Source organism: Rhincodon typus, chromosome 2 (genome assembly GCF_021869965.1).
Source record: "Rhincodon typus isolate 14 chromosome 2, sRhiTyp1.1, whole genome shotgun sequence".
NCBI classification, from domain to species: domain Eukaryota; kingdom Metazoa; phylum Chordata; class Chondrichthyes; order Orectolobiformes; family Rhincodontidae; genus Rhincodon; species Rhincodon typus.
In genome coordinates this window covers 114,463,538-114,483,868 of record NC_063333.1, presented here as the reverse complement: position 1 = coordinate 114,483,868, position 20,331 = coordinate 114,463,538, and the positions used below count along the sequence as shown (strand labels likewise).

Sequence of the window (20,331 nt, the reverse complement as noted above, 5' to 3'; positions counted from 1 at the left end):
CAGCAGGCCAAGCAGCATCATAGGAGCAGAGAGGAGCCTCTCTGCTCTTATGATGCTGCTTGGCCTGCTGTGTTCATCCAGCCCTGCACCTTGTTGTCTCGGATTCTCCAGCGTCTGCAGTTCCTACTATCTCTGATTCAATTTCCATCCATGGACTCTATTTACACTGCTCATTAGGATGGAAAGGTGACTAACATCATCAAAGACCCATTGCACCCTGGTAACGACCTCCTACAACCTCTTCCGTCAGGCAGAAGACATAGAAGCCTGAACACGCACAAGCAGGCTCAGGAACAGCTTCTTTCTGGCCATTATCAGAATGCTGAATGGACTTTAGCCTGAAATAGTGTAACTTGCAATGTGTCCCATATGCCTCTAAGCCCTTTTGATCTGTACATCCTTTGCTTGCTGTGATCAGCCTGTACCGCTTGTAAACAAAGCTTTTCACTGTATTTCAGTACATGTGACAATAAAACCAAAATCAATAAAATCAAATCGGTGTGCTGCTCCTTTGTCAGGTGACTTCACCTGACACACCGAAAGCTTGTGATTTCAAATAAACCTGTTGGACTATAACCTGATGTTGTGTGACTTCTGGCTTTGTCCACCCCTGTCCAAAACCAGCACCTCCACTTCTTTAGGATAGCAGGCTTTGCTTGCCTTCCCTCCCTGTCCCCTTTTCTGGAGCAGGCATCATCTGGTCTGGGTAAAAGTCACAATAGTCTTATCAGACGATCAGACTGCTCTGTCATTAGAGAGGGAGTATTGGTGCTCACCATGCCTTAGATGAGGTGAAAGTTTGAGAAGGAGAATCCTTTATGGTAACTTCAGCTGGTGCGAGAATTCAACCCACGCTGTTGGCATCACTCTGCAACGCAAACTATCCATCTAGCCAGCTGAGCTAATGAACTCCAACTGGTCAGCATACATCTATTACAGATTGTCTAAAGGTGTTAATGAATTGTTGAATGGGATATTAGCATGTACTTGAACTCAAGATTTAATTACATCTGAACTCACAACATAGCCACAGAAAAGACGTATTAGAGAAATTCAAGGGTCTAAAAGTGAAGTCTCAGGACCAAATCCTAGGGTTCTAAAAGGTATGACTGCAGAGATAGACTGCAGATTCTAGAAAGGTCCTGGTGCATGGAAGGTAGTAAGTGTAACTGTTGTTCAAGGGAGGGAGGAAGGAAATAGAGAACAAAGGTTAATGATCTTCAAAATTAATGTAAATAATAGTATGAGCAGACACAGTCAGCATGTCTTTACAAATTGTGTTTGACAAATTTTAGAGTTTTTTGAGGATGTAAAAAATGGATGTAGTATTCCAAAGGTTTTCCAACAGATATTTGATAAGGTACCAGACCCAAAAAACGATAATATGCAAGATGTGATCTCATGGAGTTGAGGATGAGTTAATGAACAAGAAGGAAAGACTAAAGATAAACAGGGCATTTTCAAATTTGAAATCTGTAACTGATGGAATACAATAAGGATCAATGCTGGGGCTTCAGCTTAGGAAATTTTGCTACAATTGCCCAGAGGGCAGTTAAGAGTCAACCACATTGCTGTCGGTCTGGAGTCACATGTAGGCCAGACCAGGTAAGGATGGCACTTTCCTTCCCAAAAGGACATTAGTGAACCAGATGGGTTTTTCCTGACAATCGGCAATGGACTTTGGAACAAGATCTTTGTTAGACCCTTACTTCCAGATTCTTTATTGAATTCAAATTTCACCATCTGCCATGGCAGGATTTTAACCTGGGTCTTCAGAACATCAGCTGAGTTTCTGGATTAATAAGTCTAGTGATAATACCACTCGGCCATTGCCTCCCCTGAAGAACTGCATGCAGTTTTGTTTTCCTTACATAAAGAAGGATATACTTCCATTGAAGGTGATAAGGTGAAAGTTCACTAGATTGACTCTGGGGATGAGAGGGTTGTCCTGTGTTGAGAGGCTGAATACATAGGCCCAAGTGCACTCACATTTAAAAGAATGTGAGATGATCTCAGTGGAACATATAATATTCTGAAGGCTTTGATAGGATAGGCATTGAGACAAGTGGGCACTTGTTTTTTCGGGCTGGGAAATCTGGAACATAGAGTAAGGGATTGATCATTTAGGAATGAGATATGGAGCATGTTTTTTCACTCAATGGATTTTGAATCTTTTGATGGGGGAAGAGTTCCCAAATTGTGTTTGGGAGGATTTTATTGTTCAGCACATTTCTGGATGAGCACGGAAAGAAGCATTGCTAGATTTTGTTTTGGAATTGTCGTAGGTCAAGTGGAGTATCAGTAGTGGAACAGCGATCATTGCTAATCTAACCCTTACAATATCATGAGAAAGGACAAGGAGCAGTGCAGACTTTAAAAACTATTTAATTGGATGAGGGTCATCTTCAGTTTGATAACAGATCTGGTATAGGCAGATTGGAAAGGAAGATTGGTAGGCAAATTTGTAATGGAACAATGAGCTCCCCTTAAGTGTGGGATAGTTTGGATATTGTTGAGGTACATTTCATGAGCAGTCACCCAAAATCAGAGTTTGATTGAAGGTGAAAGAGATAGAAAGTAGGATGAAACAGAAGTAGGCTATATATCATAAGTTCAGGCTAATAATACATGTGAGGGCCATGTTGAATATAGAAAGTTCAAAGTCATGAAGTTTTTCACCTCACTTCCCTTTACACAATTACTTTTTTTAAAAATATGGAATATTAACATCCCCTATTTTGACTACTCTGTAATTGGCACACATATCTCTCATTTCCCTGTGACTTTGCTGAGAGTGGTTTTGAGAAGAGACTGTCAGGTATCGTAAAAGAGAATCCAGAAGTCTTCTGCAAGTAGTAGCAGTATGTAGTAAAAGTACGCACAAGGAGGGTCAGGGCTGATTTTGAGAGATAATGAAAATGATTTATGAGAATGGTTCCAAATTGAAAAACTTCACTTATGTGGATAGATTGAAGAAGTTGAAGAATTGTGCCTTTTAAAAGAAATTAGGTATGTACTTGAAGTGAAAAAATTCTTAGGGCTGTAGGCTATGGGGAAAGGACAGACAGGTAGGACAAGCTGAGTTGTTCTTGCAGAGGGCCGTTTTGGCTTCCTTTTGTGCTGTAGGCATTCTATGTATTCTATCCTGCTGCTTATGCCTGAATAGTACTCAATGAACCAATATTGTGATTCACCTACTCCTGTCAAACTTGGCTTTTTCTTTGAGAAATCAGACAGTTGCTGGTTCAAGCCTAAGCCCCAGACTGGAAATATAAACTTCCCTTATATCACCACCACCCCCACCCCAGGAAGTATATCCTTTTTAAATGAAAGCCTTTTTGCCAAGTGAAACGGATGTGAAAATCCCATTACAGTATACAAAGCACGTGTGGAAAATTCTCAATGCTCCCTCATCCAGAACACAAAAATAATCAATTGGCTCTATGTTTACCTGTCATTTTTGGGATCTTGTGCGCAATTGGACACCATTTTTGTACATTTAACATCTGTGACAACAAGTTATTAATTACTTTGCGAATTCCTGAAAATATCATAAAAGAACATATAAAGGCACATTTTGTTCTTTGTTGGTGTAAACTATTTTTAAATCTTTCTAGGTTCCGTGTGCACAACTCGGATTAAAACAGGAGTTGGCTACCCTCAGCTGAGTGCAGTTATTGAGTGTGCCGACTCTGCTCATGGCCTTAAAGGACACATCATCTCTGTGAGTGACACACTTAATATCAGTTAAACCAGTTAACTTTAGGGAATGGACTTAATAACTGATTTTCTTTATTAACAGAACTTTATTTGGTTGGATGCCTTGTATTCAAGAGACGTGTTTGGGGGACATATTCAAATATACAAAAATAGATTATAGAGTTTAAGAGGATGGCTTCCCGTCACCATCTTAAGGACAATTAGGAATGGTCAATAAATGCTGGCCTCGCCAGTAACACATTCATTCTGTGAATAAAGAAGTTTTAAAAATCATAGTTTGATCATTTAGGCAGTTTTAGAAGGATTTGCTTTTTACACTTGTTTATGCTAATTTTGCATAACTTTACTGCCATTTCCTGTTAATGAATTGCTTTTTGTTTGATTCATTGGTAATGTCTGTTTAGAACCCACATTACACCCTCTCATTAGAGTAACTGTGATGTTTAAACTATAGACTGGAATACATTATGTTAACAGTGAGGTAACTATTAATTATTGTTGATTACACAGTGAGAACACATGATGAAAGTTACCAGACCCAATGTAATCAAGATTATATTAAAGCCTGCAATAAGGCAGTTTGTCATCAACTAAACCTCATTATAGTCCAGATAAGATATAAGATACAGAATAATGTGACATAGGGAAACTTACATTAGTGTGTTGAGATAATTACCACTTTGTAAAGATCCGCATGGAGTCTGAGGTGTGTCTATCACTGCCATGAAGTACAGAGAATTTCTGAAAATTATCATCCGAGTCTCCAGTATTTCTTCTCTTGCGATAAGTGCTGAGGAGCTCTCAATCAGGGAATGCAACAATAAAAGGGCTCATTATACGAAGTAACATCCATTAAAATTAATAGATGGAAAATAATCCCATCTACAAATGAAGCACACTGTCTCCATGGCCAAATTTTTGCTGGCCATAGCCCACAGTACATTCCCACAAAAGGCAAGGTAATGCAAATAAAGCCAGAGCTCTCTGGATGTTAAAAGAGATAGTAATAAAAGCAAAATGGTGGAAAAATTCAGCTGGCAGCATTTGTGGAGAGAAACAGAGCTAATATTTTGAGTCCAGTCTCACTGTGTAATCAACAATTATTAATAGTTACTTCACTGTTAACATAATTGATTTATTTCCTGTAAAACTGAGAAGGCTGAGTTGGGACCCAGACTGAGGTGTACCAAATTATGATGCACATAGATGGGATAGATTGAAAGAAACCTTTTCTCTTAGTGGAGGAATCAATAACTGGGGAGGGGGTGGGGCCCTCTCGTGATTGGAACCAGCTGGATCTTGTTGACTATGAGATCCTTGATTGGGGTTGTTAACCGTGGCCAAACAGGAAAGCCCTGGCTGACTAATATAACGAGGAGATTTAGAATCTCCTCAGTTCAGGGTCTGACTTCCGAGCTGACTGGCCATAGCCAGTCTACCGTACATAAGTAAATAAAGAGTGACTTGGTGACGGGATACTGGCCTCTGTGCAGTCATTTCAGGAGGCATGAGATTTCATGGGGTCCACAGTCAATGTTAAGAGCTTCCAGGGCAACTGGATACTGCTGTGTTACTGCCTCTGCAGGTTCTGCCCTGCCACTGAGACAGGATGTATGCAAATAGTGATGGTACTGGATTGATTGCTGCTTCGCTTTTTGTTTGCACTTAGAGACAGAACAATACAGTGAGCTTGTAAGTTCTAAATGATGCACTCCAACATCCAAATTTGGCTCTGCCTAAATGTTGCCCCTGAGGTCCCTTTTAAATCTTTCCCCTCTCACCTTAAACCTATGCCCTCTAGTTTTGGACTATCCCACCTTGTCTATTTACCCTATACATGCCCCTCATGATTTTATAAACCTCCATAACGTCACCCTTCAGCCCCTAAAGTTCCAGCGAAAATAGCCCCAGCCTGTTCGCCTCTCCCTATAGCTCAAACTCTCCATTCCTGGCAATATTCTTGTAAATCTTTACTGAACCCCTTCAAGTTTCATAACATCCTTCCTATAGCAGGGAGATCAGAATTGTATGCAATATTCCAAAAATGGCAGAACCAATGGAGTAAGATTGATTCAAACAATTTCTGTAAAGTGTAATATAGTTTGTGTTTTTCTTTTGATTAATAAACTTTGATATTCTTTGGTTAAAACTACATTGGCATCCTCTTTGTGAACATGTTCAGTAACTTACCTCCAGATAAATTGAAAGGAAAAATAAAACTTATCGTCCATCGAGCCAGATTTCACTCTGTCATCTGACTTGTCCTATATGACTATCAGCTTGAATCATACCATTTGGTGAAGACAGCTGCAAAGTACTCATGTATCCTATCAATCATACCCACTGCTTCTCTGCATAAATCCCCTTTTAGGCCCTAATCAATCCCCATTTTCCTATAAGAGATATGTAGTTTATGTATTTTCTGCTAGGCTCTTCTTGTATTCTCCCTTTTTATTTCACTTCCTATATTCAACCTGGTTTCCACTTGTATTATCATCTTTCTCTGCCTCCACTTACTCTCCACCTAAAATACAAACAAAATACTGCAGATGCTGGAAATCTGAAATAAAAGTATAAAATGCTGGAGAAACTCAGCAGGTCTGGCAGCAACAAGTTCAAAGACTCTTCTTCAAAACTTCAGAACAGTTACAGAATGGAACTAGACTCAGCATAACTAGTCTCTATTTATAACTGAATTGTTCCAGCATATGTCCAGGTGAATCTCTTCTTGTACCCTCTCTCGTGCAATCTCATCCTTCCTACAGTGTAGCAACCAGAACTGCACACAGTACTCCAGCTTGTTGCCTAAATAATGTCTTATACAACTCCATCATAATTTCACTGCCCTTACGTCCAGTACCTGCACTAATAAAGTTAAATATCCCACATGCCTTATGAACCTTATCCAATTGTCCTGTCGCCTTCAAGGATTTATGAACATGTATGGCAAGGTGTCTCTGATCCTCTGTGTTTCCTAGAGTCCTACCATTCATTGTGTACACCCTTGCTTGTAAGTCCTTTCAAGATGCACATTTTTCAGGATCAAGTTAAATTTGCCATTGTTCTGTCTATTTTACCAAGCCTCCTAATATCATCCTGTAATCTAAGACTTTCATCTTCACTATTTACCACACCGTAAATCTTTGTGCCATCTGTGAACTTGATCGTTAATGTACACTTTAAGCACCACGGGACCCAGCATCAAACCCGGTGGTATGTCACAGACACAGGCTTCAAGTCACAAAAACAACCTTCAACCATTATTCTGTCTTCTGCCACTAAGCCAATTTTGGATCCAATTTGCTAAATTGCCTTGCATCCCATGGGCTTTCAGCTTCTTAACCAGTCTCCCATATGAGACCTTGTCAAAAGCTTAACTGAAGTCCGTTTCGACTACATTCATTGCACAACCCTCATCAATACCCCTAGTCAGCTCCTTGAAAAACTCAATCAAACCTGAGAGACATGATCTCCCCTGCTGTTATCAGACTTTTGAATGGACCTCTTTAACACTAATACTGATCTACTAATCTCTCTACACTAATCTTTCTGTGTCTTCTTGGCAGCACTAACATTGTATCCTACACTCTGTTCTGTTACCCTGATGCACTTGTACTGTACAATCTGCCTGTAAAGCATTTAAGATAGCACTTTTCACTATACCTCAATAGACATGACAGTAATAAATCAAATCAAATCAAACAAAATTATGCTAACTACCCCAGCCTCTCTAAGTGAAGATTAATTCTATTCCTGATACATTTTTTACACTAGATTCCCTACCACTGATTTTAGATCCACAGAGCTATAGTTCCCTGGTTTATCCTGACCACATTTCTTGAATAATGGTACCACACTAGCTGTCATCCAGTCCTCTGGCACCTCCTGTGTCCATAGAGGATTTGAAAATTGATGTCAAATCCCCTGTAATCTCCTCTGTTGCCTTTCATAGTAGCCCAGAATACATCTCAGCGGGGCACTGTTACATCATTTATAAAACTTTCTTAAGTGTTAGCTTAAAATACACTCCTGAATAGCTTTTAAGAATTCCACTCCCATTTAAGCCTGTTATGCTTTGTCCAACCCAGTTAATATTGGGAAGTTGATATCTCCTGTTATTTACCCTATTATTTTTACACTTCTCTGAAATCTGCCTACTTTTTTTGTTCATTTATGGGATGTGGGCTTCTCTGGCTAGGTCAGCATTTATTGCCAAGAGGGCAGTTAAGAGTCACCCACATTGCTGTGGGTCTGGAGTCGCATGTAGGCCAGACTAGGTAAGGACAGCAGTTTCCTTCCCTAAAGGACATTAATGAGCCAGATTCGTTTTTCCAATGATCAACATAATTAGCTCTTAACTCCAGATTTTAGTGATAGTTACAACACCGTATGTTTTAAGCTTGTTATTGGTAAAACAGAAAGATAGTCTGCAAAAAAGAGTTTGAGTGGGATGAGGCAGATTTTATTAAAATAAGGCAAGGCCTGATAAAAAATACTAAGAACAGCTACTGGAGGGTAAAGCTATAGTAGAACATTGTGAGGCATTCAAAAAGGTACTGGCGGAGTACAGACCCAATATTTTGCCTTTAGGGTGAAATGTAGGAGCAACAAACCCAGAGAACCATGGATATCTAGGATCATTCAGGACTGGACAAAAAGGAAAGGAGAGATGTATAACAGGTGCAAAGGGAGCAAAACAATGGAGACCTTAAAGGAATACAGCAAATGCAGGGGGATCTCAAAAAGCAATTAGAGGAGCAATGAGAGGGCATGAGAAAATACTGGTAGCAAGATTAGGAACAATCCCAAGCTATTCTACAAGTATATCAAGAGAAGAGAATAACCAAGGAAAGAGAAGGTCTTTTAGGGACTAAGAGGGCAATCTGTGCATGAAACCGGAGGTCATTGGTGGAGCGTTAAATGATTACTTCACATCTGTCTTTACTCTGGAGAAAGAGGAGGTAAGTTCAGAATTTGAGAAGATGGATTGTAAAGTTCTTGAACAGATTGATATAATAGTAGCGAGGAGTTATTGGAGGGTTTGGCACATTTAAAAGTGGACAAATCTACATGTCCAAATAAGTTGTATCCCAGGCTGCTATGGGAGATGAGGGAGGAAATTACAGCGGACCTGACCAAAATTTTCAAGTGATCTCTGGCCACATGGCAATGCCAGTGGACTTGAGGACAGTTAATGTGATTTCACTTTACAAGAAAGGTGGTAGAGATGGAGCAGGAAACTATAGACCAGTGAGTCTAACATCAGTGGTAGGGAAACTATTGGACAAAACAGTGTAGGAGAAAATTAATCTCCATTTAAAAAGGCAAGATTTGATAAAGAAAAGTCAGCATGGCTTTGTCATGCCTAACAAATCTGATGGATTTTTTTGAGGTGGTGAACAAGTGTTTGAATGAGGGTAGGGCTGTTGATGTAGTTTATTTGCATTTCAGCAAGGCCTTTGACAAGGACCCATATGGGAAACTGATAAAGAAGGTAAAAACTCATGGGATCCAGGGTAACTTGGCAAGTTGGATCTAAAATTGGCTTAGTGACAAGCGACAGGTAGCGGCAGCAGGCTTTTTGTGTGGCTGGAGCCATTATTTTGCTGATGGCTGGGAAATTAAGGGTAATTAAGAGTCATTCACATTGTGGGTCTGGAGTCACATGTAGGCCAGACCAGTTAAGATGGCAGTTTCCTTCCCTAAAGGACATTAGTGCACCAGGTGAGTTTTTCCGACAATTGACAACAGATTCATGGTGATCATTAGATTCTTAACTCCAGATTTTTTTTCATTGAATTTAAATTCCACCATCTGCCATAGCAAGATTTGAACCGAGGTCCCCAGAATGTTACCTGGGTCTCTGGATTAACAGTCCAGTGATAATATCACTGGGCTGTTGCCTTCCCTAATGCAGCGGTGTACCACAGAGATCAATGTGGGTCTCTTATAACCTGTGATATAAATGATGTAGATGAGACTGCAGGGACAGCGTTGATAAGTAAGTTACAGATGACACAAAGATTGGCTAGCTAGTTGACAGAAGGAAACTTTTAAGATTAAAGGGGAATATAAGCTGATCAGTCAGATTGGCAGATCAGTGGCAGCTAGAATTTAACTCTGATAAATGTAAGATGACGGATCAAGACAAGAGAGTACTCAATGAATGGCAAGACAGTAGGAACTGAGGTACAGAGGGATCTTGAGGTGCTTGTGCACAGATCCCTCATGATGGCAGCACAGGTGAATAGTATAGTTTAGAAGGCATACCGGATACTTGCCTTATCAGTCTGGCATAGATTAAAGGAGCAGGAGGTCATGTTGGAGTTGTGCAGAACTTTGTTTAGGCTACAGCTGGAGTGTGCAGTGTTGAACATCACAGTATAGGAAGGATGTGATTGCACTGGAGGGGCTGCAAAGGAGATTCACCAGGATATTGCCTGGGATGGAACATTTCAGATATGAAGAGAGACTGGATAAGCTCAGGTTGTTTTCTTTGAAGAAGAGAAGGTTAGGGGGCATTCCTGATGGAGCTGTATAAGAGTATGAGGTGCATGGACAGGGTAAATAGAAAGCAGCTGTTTCTCTTATTTGAAGGGTCAGTAATAAGGGGGCATACTTTTAAAGTGATACGCAGGTTGTTTAGAAGGGATTTGAGGAAAAACCTTTACACCCTCAGGTTAGTGGAGCCTGGAATGCACTGCCTGGGAGTGTAGTTGAGGCAGGAACCCTCAACTTTTAATAAATACTTGAATGAGCACTTTAAGTGTCATAACATTCAAGGCTATGGGCCTAGTGCAGGACAATGGGACTAGTATAGGTAGCATTATATATTTTGGAGAGAGACGCGAGGAGCAAAAGGGCCTCTTCTGTACTGTATGATTCTATAACTCAGCAGAGGAGGACGCTCCATAAACATGCTCCTTCTCTATAATGGGGGAGCCCAGCACATCAGTGAAAAAGATAAGGCTGAGCATTCCTAATAATCTTTAGCCAGAAGCGTCAAGTGGGTAATTCTTCTCAGCCTCCTCCAGAGATCCTCAGAATCACAGGTGCCAGTCTTCAACAAATTCAAATCACTCCATGTGATATTAAGAAACTGCTGAAGGCTATGGGCCCTGGCAACATTCCAGCTATAGAACTATAGACATGTGCTCCAGAACTTGCTGCATCCCTAGCCAAGCTGTTCTAGTACAGCTACATCACTGGAATCTATCCAACAATGTGAAAAATTGCCCAGGATGTCCTGTACCCAAATGAAAATGACAAATCAAGCCCCGAGAATTACTGCCCTGTCAGTCTACTCTCAATCATCAATAAAGTGATGAAGGTGCCACCCATAGTGCCATCAAACAGCCATTGCTAGCAATAATCTGCTCACTGATGTTCAGTTTGTTTTTTCCAGGACCACTTAGCTCCTGACCTTATTACAGCCTTGGTTCAAACATGGATAAAAAAGCTGAATTTCAGAAATGACGTGAGAGTGACGACCCTTGACGTAAAGGCCATATTTGACTGAGTGTGGCATCAAGGAGTCCTAGCAAATCCGATATTAATGGGAATCAGGGAAACATTCCACTGGGCACAAAGGAAAATGAATGTGGTTGTTGGAGGTCAGTCATCTCAACTCCAGGACATTTCTGCAAGAGTTCCTCAGGTTAGAATCCTAGGTCCAATTATCTTTACCTGCTTCATCAATGACCTTCCCTCTACTGTAAGACCAAAAGTGGGGATGGTTCCTGATGACTGCACAATATTCAGCAATATTCTCAACTCCTCAGATACTGAAGGAGTAACACCCAAATGCAGCAAAACCCGGACAGTGTACAATCTTGGACTGATAGGTGGCAGATAACATTTATGCTGCACAAATGTCAGGCAATAACTGTATTTAAGAACAGAGTCTAACCAGCAGCCCTTGACATTTAATGGCATTACCATTACTGAATCCCCTGCTATCAGCATCCTGGGAGTTACCATTGATCAGAAACTGAACCGGACTAGTATAAGTACTATACTTACAGGAGCAGGCCAGAGGCTAGGAATCCTGCAACAAGTCATTCACCTGATTCCAGAAAGCCCATCTACCATCTACAAAACATGAGTCAGGAATATGATGGAATACTCCCCATTTGCCTGGATGAGGACAGGGAAAAAAAATTGTGATCTTGCTGAGCCTCCTTGTACTTACTTGGATTGTGCATCACAACTTTTCAGCCTATAGTGTAATGCTGGGCAATGTCAAAACACATCTATTCATTAATTTAAAATAAATTTAGTGCAATATATTTTAAAAAGAAGTCTTAATGTCTAGTTCAGCAGTCATTCTGATTCTTATCGTGGAAGTAAAGCCACTGAAAACAATCACCTGAAACATATAGGCAGGGATGCTTGCACGTTCTAGACTTCTATCTGTTTAGAACACAAGTCACTGCGACCGATTAGATTACCAATGTTTGTGTTATATAACACCATATGACTGTACACAACACACACTTAACCAACTAAACACCTACTCGGAACTCAAGATAATTAATTAAAACATAAAATACTACTAATAATTCTGCATTTTCAGGAACTGAAATATTATTTTCTGTTCAGTCTGAATTCACAATTTTGGCAAAAAAACTTTCAGATTTATCTGTGATAAATTACTCTGCATCTTCAGTGATGTTCAGATATTTTTTCTTGCTAATTCTGATCTGCCATTTTTTCCCATTTTCTGAAGGACGGTGGTTGCAGTTGCCCAGGCGATGTTGCCAAAGCCTTTGGTACGTTTTCAGATCATGTCTTTAGCATAATTACAAGAATATATTTGTATGAGGAATTTTTCTGTCTGTTGTATTTTTTTAATAGTAAGTGAATAGATGGGAACATAAAGGAGATTGTACTATCAATATTGATTATTTGGCAGGTTGCAATAACCAGTTAATTAGTTCCAATAATGGGAAAACAAAACAAGTTTGTTACATTGGAAAACATAATAATTTGGCATAGAAATATAGGCTATTTGGCTCAACTATTCGACACAGATATTTATATCCATTGTACAGGGATCCTACCTCACCAATTCATTTAACTCTATCAGTATAACTTTTTCTTTCTCCTTTGATGTAATGATCTGGCTTTCCCTTAAATTTCACTTTCTTCTCTCCATAAAAAGAAAACTGACAGGGATGAGGTCGGAAAACTGGACCCTTTAACATCTGTTGACTGATAGAACAGAAACCGTTGACACAAAGAAAACTCAAAAAAAGTTTATAATTTCAAGAAAAAATTGATAAAATACAACCTTTAAATTTTAGTGGAAAGATTAAGGCCCATGCTATTAAAAGTAGTGTTGAGGTTACAAGAGTGGCTGTAGTGTTAATAATTGACACAGTATAGATAGAAGTCTCTATTTCAATGTTGGGACTTCTCTTTGTTCCCCATATGTCTAAATGATTTGGATATGGACACTATCAATTCATGCAAGAATTCAAATTAGACAGCATGACAAATTGAGGAAGAGTGCAAGATATCAGGTTAGGGGAGTGGGTGGATACGTGACAGAAATGACAGTATTATGAATGCATTTTAGAAAGAACTTCAGAATAAAAATATACCTTTATTGCAGATTCTCAGATCTTTAAAAACTATATTGCAGTAGAAAGTACACAGTAAACTAAATGGGTTTTACAGAAACAGCCCTGTTGACTGGGCAAAGTTCTCCTTACTAACTTCTGGTGGCTAGTGCTAAAATTAGGAGAGCTGTCTCACAGACTAATTAAGCAACAGCATGACATTGTGGGTATGATTCCATGAGTGTGATTATGTCCCAGATACCACCATCACCATCCCTGGATATTTCCGATCCCATTGGTAGGACAGATCCAGCAGAGGTGGCGGTGTGGGTACTATATTGTAGCAGTATACAGGCAGGAGGGAATTGCCCCAGGAGTCTTCAACATTGACACCAGACCCCATGAAGTCTCATGGATTCAGGTTAAACATGGCCAAGGAAACTGCCTGCTGGTTACCACATACCATCCTCCCTTGGCTGATAAATCAGTATTCCTCCATGTTGCACAATACTTGGAGGAAGAACTGAGGGTGTCAAAATGTTGTCTTGGTTACAATGTCCACCACCAAGAGTGGCTCAGCAGCAGTAATCATGATCAAGCTGGTTGGGTCCTGAAAGACATAGCTGCTAGACTGGGTTTGCAGCAAGTGGTGAGGGAACCAACAAGAGAGAAAGACACACTTGACTTCATCCTTACCAATCTGCCTTCTGCATCCATCCATGGCAGTATCAGTAAGAGTGACAGGACAGTCTTCATGGAGATGAGTCTCACCTTCATATTGAGAATAACCTCCATTGTGGAATGTGGCACTATTACTGTATGAAATGGGGCAGACTTCGAATAGATCTAGCAACTTAAAACTGGGCATCCACGAGGTGCTGTGGACCATAAACAGCAACAGAATTGTACTCCAATACAATCTACAACCTCATGGCCCGGCATATCCCCCACTCAACCATCACTAAAAAAAACCAGGGGATGACCCTGGGTGAATAGAGAGTGCAGGAGGGCATGCCAGGAGCAGCACCAGAGATATCTAAAAATGAGGTATCAACCTGCTGAAGCTACCAAAAAAGACTACTTGCATGCCAAACAGCATATGCAGCAAGTGATAGATAGAGCCAAGCAACCCCACGATCAATGGATCAGATCTAAGCTCTCCAGTCCTGCCACATCTGGTCATGAATGAGGGTGGACAATTAAACAACTCACTGGAGGAGGGAACTCCACAAATATCCCCAGTGATGGAGAGCCCAACACATCATTGCCAAAAAGTAAGGCTAAAGCATTTGCAGCAATCTTCAGCCAGAAGTGCCAAGTGGCTGATCCACCTTGGCCTCCTCCAGTGGTCCCCAGCACCACAGATACCAGTCTTCAGTGAATTGATTCAAACGGCTGGAGCCACTGGATACTACAAAGGCTATGAGCCTGACAACATTCGGCAATAGTACTGAAGATTGTGCTCCAGAACTTGCCACTCCCCTAGCCAAGCTTTTCCAGTACAGCTATAACATTGGCATCTACCTGACAATGTGGAAAATTGTCCCGTACACAAAAAGCACGACAAATCTAACCTGGCCAATTAACATCCCATCAGTCCACTTGTGTTCATCAGTAAAGTGATAGAAGGTGTCATTAACAGTGCTGACAAGCAGCACCTGCTCAGCAATAACCTACTCAGTAATGCCCAGTTTGGGTTCCACCAGGGCCATTTTGGCTCCTGATCTCATTTCAGCCTTGGTTCAAACATGAACAATAGAGCTGAATTCCAGAGACGAGGTGAGAGTGACATCAAGGCCACATTCGAATGAATGTAGCATCAAATAGCACTATCAAAACCGTAATCAATGGGTATCAGGGACAAACTCTCTGCTGATTGGCGTCATACCTGGCACACAGGAAGATGATTGTAGTTGTTGGAGGTCAGTCATCTCAGCTGTAGGACATCTCTGCAGAGTGGTGTCCTAGGTCCAAACATCTTCAACTGTTTCATCAACGACCTCCTCTCTACCATAAGGTCAGAAGTGGGATGTTTGCTAATGATTGCACAATGTTCAGCACCATTCCCAACTCCTCAGATACGGAAATAATTCAAGTTCAAATGCAACAAGATCTGGACAATATCCAGGCTTGGGCTGACAAGTGGCAAGTAGCATTCACGCCACACAAATGCCAGGCAATGACCATCTCTAATAAGGGACTATCTAACTACTGCCCCTTGACATTTAACAGTATTACTATCACTGAACCCCCACTATCACCATCCTGACAGTTACCATTGACCAGAAACTCAACTGGACTTGCCACGTAAACATAGTGGCTACAAAAGTAGGTCAGAGGCTAAGAATACTACGGCGAGTAACTCAACTTCTCACTCCCCAAAGCCTATCCTCCATCTATAAGGCACAAGTTAGGTCTGTGATGCAATACTCCCCACTTGTCTGGATGGGTGCAGGTCCAACAACTTTCAGGAAACTTGACACCAACCAGCACAAAGCAGCCAGTTTGATTTGCACCACAACCACAAGTATCTGTTCCCTCTACCACTGATGCTCAGTAGCAGCAATAATGTACTATCTATAGGAGTAGTGCAGAAATTCACCTAAGATCCTTAGACAGTACCTACCAAATCACTGACCACTTCCATCTAAGAGGACAAGGGAAGGAGATACATGGGAACAAGTTCCCCTCCAAGCCACTCACCATCCTGACTTCAAACCATATCACTGTTCCTTCAGCCTCACTGGATCAAAGTACTGGAATTCCCTGCCTAAAGGGCATTGTGGGTCAACCTACTGCATGTGGACTGCAATGATTCAAGAAAGCAGCTCACTACCACTTTCTCAACGGCAACTAGGGACAGGAAATAAATGCTGGCCACCCAGTGACGCCCATGTCCCACAAATGAGTGAAAAAAAAAATGCAGGTAGACAAAATACAAGAGTAAAAAAGTGAAATCACTTCTCCTTAAATTACTAATTAGATTACAGTTGGACTATGATATGCTGCTTTGCATCCTTTAATACGGAAAATGTATCATAGACGTATAAAAGGTCCAGTGTTGATTCAACATGGTACCAGGGATAAAGCAATAATTATAATGAGACAGTAAACATTAGCAGTGAAGGTTAATGAGAACTCTAAAAGAAGTATTAAAAGTGCTTTCATGAGGAAATAGTGAAAAGCTATTTCCAGTCATTGATTTAGTTATATAGGGTGGAAAAAAATTCCTGGAACTAGTCCTTGAAGCCAATCATGGGAATTGAACACATGTAAAGGAAACAGATTGGAAGAAAATAAGGGAAACAAAGTCAGAGTTAGAGTAGATGGAACCTAAGTGACACCAGCACAAATATAGGCATTGACATGGTGGACCGAATAGTCTATTTTGATGCTGAAATAAAAATGAATCTACAGTCAATACCCTTGCTTGGCTAACGTTTCCATTCCTGGCAATATTCTGAAGCTGAGTCACACTGTTTACAACCTTGATGTATGATCACAAGATGAGCTCCTGACTACATATCCACTTCATCAAACACCTTTGCAACATTGGCCATCTCCAATTCTTTGGAACATAGGGACAGGAGTAAGCCATTCAGCTCCTTGAACCTGTTCCACCATTCAGTGAGATTATGGCTGGTCTGTGGCCTAATGCCACATACCTGCCTTTGGTTCACATCCCTTAATACTTCTGCTTAACAAAAAAATATCTGTCTCAGATTTAAAATTAACAACTGATCCAGCATCCACTGCCCTTTGTGGAAGAGAGTTCCAAACATCCATCAACCTTTGTACGGAAGTGTTTCTCAACATCTGTCCTGAACGGTCAGCTCTAATTCTCAGGCTATGCCCCCTAATTCTAGAATCCCCAGCCAATGGAAAAAGCTTATTGTTATTTACCCTGTTTTTTCCTGTTAATGTGTTGAAGACTTGGTCAGATCATTCCATAGCCTTCTGGAGAAAATATGCCTAATTTGTACAATCTCTTCTAATAAATTTAACTCCTGAAGTCTGGGTATCAATCTTGTAAACCTACGTTGTACCCCCTTCAAGGTCAGTATATACTTCCTAAGTTGTGGTGCCCATATCTGCTCACAGTATTCTGAGTGGGGTCCAGCCAGGGTTTTGCGTAACTGCAACATAACCGCTGCTTTCTTGTATTCCAGTCATCTAGATATAAACACCAGTATTCCATTAGCCTTCTTCATTACTTTCTGCATCTGTTTATGACATTTTAAAGATCCATGTACCCAAATCCCAGGGTCTCTGTGGACATTCACTGTATTTACCTTCATACCAACTAGAAAGTTTCCTGATCTATCATTTCTTGGTCCAAATGGATAACCTCACACTTGCTTACATTGAACTCTGTCTGCCAAAGTTTTGCCCATTCAGCTACCCTATCAATATCCCTTCATAATTTTGTGCTATCATCTACATTGTCTATCATGCTACCTAACTTTGTATCAACAGCAAAGTGACTTTCTATGCCATTATCCAAATTGTTAAAAAATAGTGTGAATAACTGAGGACCTAAACACAGATTCTTGTGTGATACCACTGGTCACATTTTGCCAATTTGAGAACCTACCCATTATCCCTACATTTTTTGGCTGCCATTCAGTCATTTTCCCAGCCATGTCAGTCATGAAGCAAAAACAGAAATTGCTGATGAAACTCAGCAGGTCTGGCAGTATCTGCAGGGAGAAGGCAGAGTTAACATTTCAAGTCCGGTGACTCTTCTTCAGATTTCTTCCTCTGAAGAAGAATCACAGGTCTTGAAACATTAACTCCGCTTTGTCCCCACAGATGCTGCCAAACTGGCTGAAATTTGCCAGCAATTTCTGTTTTTGTTTCAGATCTCCAGCATTTGCAGTCCTTTGTTTTACTATGTCAGTCCAGATTTTGGCACAGCTCATCTGCTGCTGACACCGTCAGCCATGCACTGGTTACCTTGAAGTTTGAGTACTGTGTGCAGTTTTGATCTTTAACTTTAAGGAAGGATATACCTGCATTGAAAGCGCCACGGTCGATGTTCACTAGATTGGTTCATGAGATGAGACAGTTAACTTATGATGACAGGCTGAGTAATTTGAGCCTCCATCATTTGAGTTTAGAGAAATGAAAGGTAATCTCATTGAAAGATAGAAAATCCTTATGGAATCTGACATGGTAGATGACAAAGTTTGTTTCTTCCTGGTTGCAGAATCTAGAGAAATTGGAACAGTGTCAGGATAAGGGCCAATCATTTAGGACAGCGATGAGGAGAATTTTCTTTCACTCCGAGTGGTGAATTATTTGAATTTTCTATCCATTGGGTTGTGAATGTTCCATTGTTGAATTTACTTAAAGCCAGATAGAGAGATGTTTGGTCTCAGGGAATCAACAGGTATGTGGAGTAAATGGAGTTGATGCCCGAGATCGCCCATGATCCAGTTGAATGGCAGAGCAGGGTCAACAGGTTCTATGAGCTCTTCCTGTTCCCATTTCTTGCATTCCTGTGTTCTGTTCCAATTCACTCCTGAATGGCAATTTTACAACTCTATTTAAGACTACTCATGCAAATCCCTGTTGTCTATATCTTAATCGCTCCAAGTCCTGTTAAGCCATCACCACTCTACTAGTTCATCTACGTTAGTTCTCAGTCTGACAACTCCTTAAGCTTAACACCATCTACTTATTTTCCAATTCCTTTGTGGTTTCACACCTCCCTATCTCTGTAACCTCCTTTGAGTTATCTGTGCTTCTCTAAACCTGACCTCTTCTGTACCATTCATTCTAATTGTGCGATGATTGGTTTCAATCCCTTGGTTCTAAACTCTAGAATTATCTCCATCAACCTCTTGGCTCTGTCTCTCTCCTCCTTTCAGATTGATGAGTCTAGCTTCAGCAACACTCAAGAGGTTCAACACTATATGGAGGAAAAAGTACCCCACTTTTTCAGTATCCTGTCCATAACCTTAAACACTGGCTCCCTCCACCACCAATCCACAGTGCCAGCAGTGTTTACCGGCTACCACCAAAATGCAAACTGCAACATTTTGCCAAATCTCATTCTGTAGCACTTTCCAAACCAATGAACTCTAACACCTAGATGTACAACTGAGGGCACCAAATACATGGGTACACCAACACTTGCAACATTGCCTCCAGGTTACACACCAACCTGACCTCTAAATCTGTCACTGTTCCTTCACTGCCTCAAAATCTGGAAACTCCATTCCTAAATACTGTAAGCGTATCTATAGTTTGATACCTTTTGGTCTGCAATGATTCAAAAAGGTGGCGCACCATCAATTAGGGATAGCTGTGCCACTGACACATTCATTCCACAAATGCTAGACCAAGCAGGTGTCATCTGTCCTGATATTGCCTTCTATGGTTCAACAATGTCAATATTGTTTTAAACTGGTATTGATTGTAAAACGCCTTGGGACATCTCAAAATGATAAAGGAACTACATAACTTCTCTTTGCTTGCAACAATTTGAAGTTAAATTAATGCATTTCAAGAATCATATGGATCAGAAAATTAATGTCCAAGTCTGATTATTTATTGCCACAGTGAATTATAAAGTATTAAAGTTAAAGATTATTTGTTGATAGCAAAATGCTCGAATTTTGATGTGTGAAGATGCTTAGTTTCTGTTGCCACTGGAGGGTGCTGTAGTTCAAAACCTCAGGACTCAGAAGAGCTATTTTTCCATTGTTAACACGGATGTTGCAAATGAAACAAATCATTCTGATTAGGGTCTGAATAAAAGAGTGTTACAAGAGGCTCCAAAGAAAATATAAAAAGTCTACTCTTCTTTCTGTACCATAGAAAGACAAATAAATTCACGTGCCTAGGGCTCTTATTATCAGTGAGGGCATTGGAAAAGGTTGGTGAAACACCAGTGGAAGGAGAAAAGTCAGTGAGGATGTCAACAGATTGATAATTCTGTCCAGACATCTGGAAAAATGAACAATATAATAAGTTTTGAAAGAACATTTCTAAGGTTAGTAAAGGATTCAGTATTCAGCAAGGACTCTTGGCCAGTCACTCA

At 40.5% G+C, this 20,331-nt stretch overlaps 1 protein-coding gene across 1 annotated transcript in view; it reads left to right on the top strand.

Annotated features, from left to right (window-relative positions):
- The window catches only part of LOC109931158 (GMP reductase 1), a 96,076-nt gene that overhangs the window by 49,486 nt on the left and 26,259 nt on the right, over nt 1–20,331 (top strand). Inside the window, exons 6-7 of the mRNA XM_020530499.2 lie at nt 3,618–3,724; nt 12,449–12,491. Of these exons, the coding sequence (XP_020386088.1) occupies nt 3,618–3,724; nt 12,449–12,491 (150 nt within the window). The remainder of the gene's footprint in view (nt 1–3,617; nt 3,725–12,448; nt 12,492–20,331) is intronic.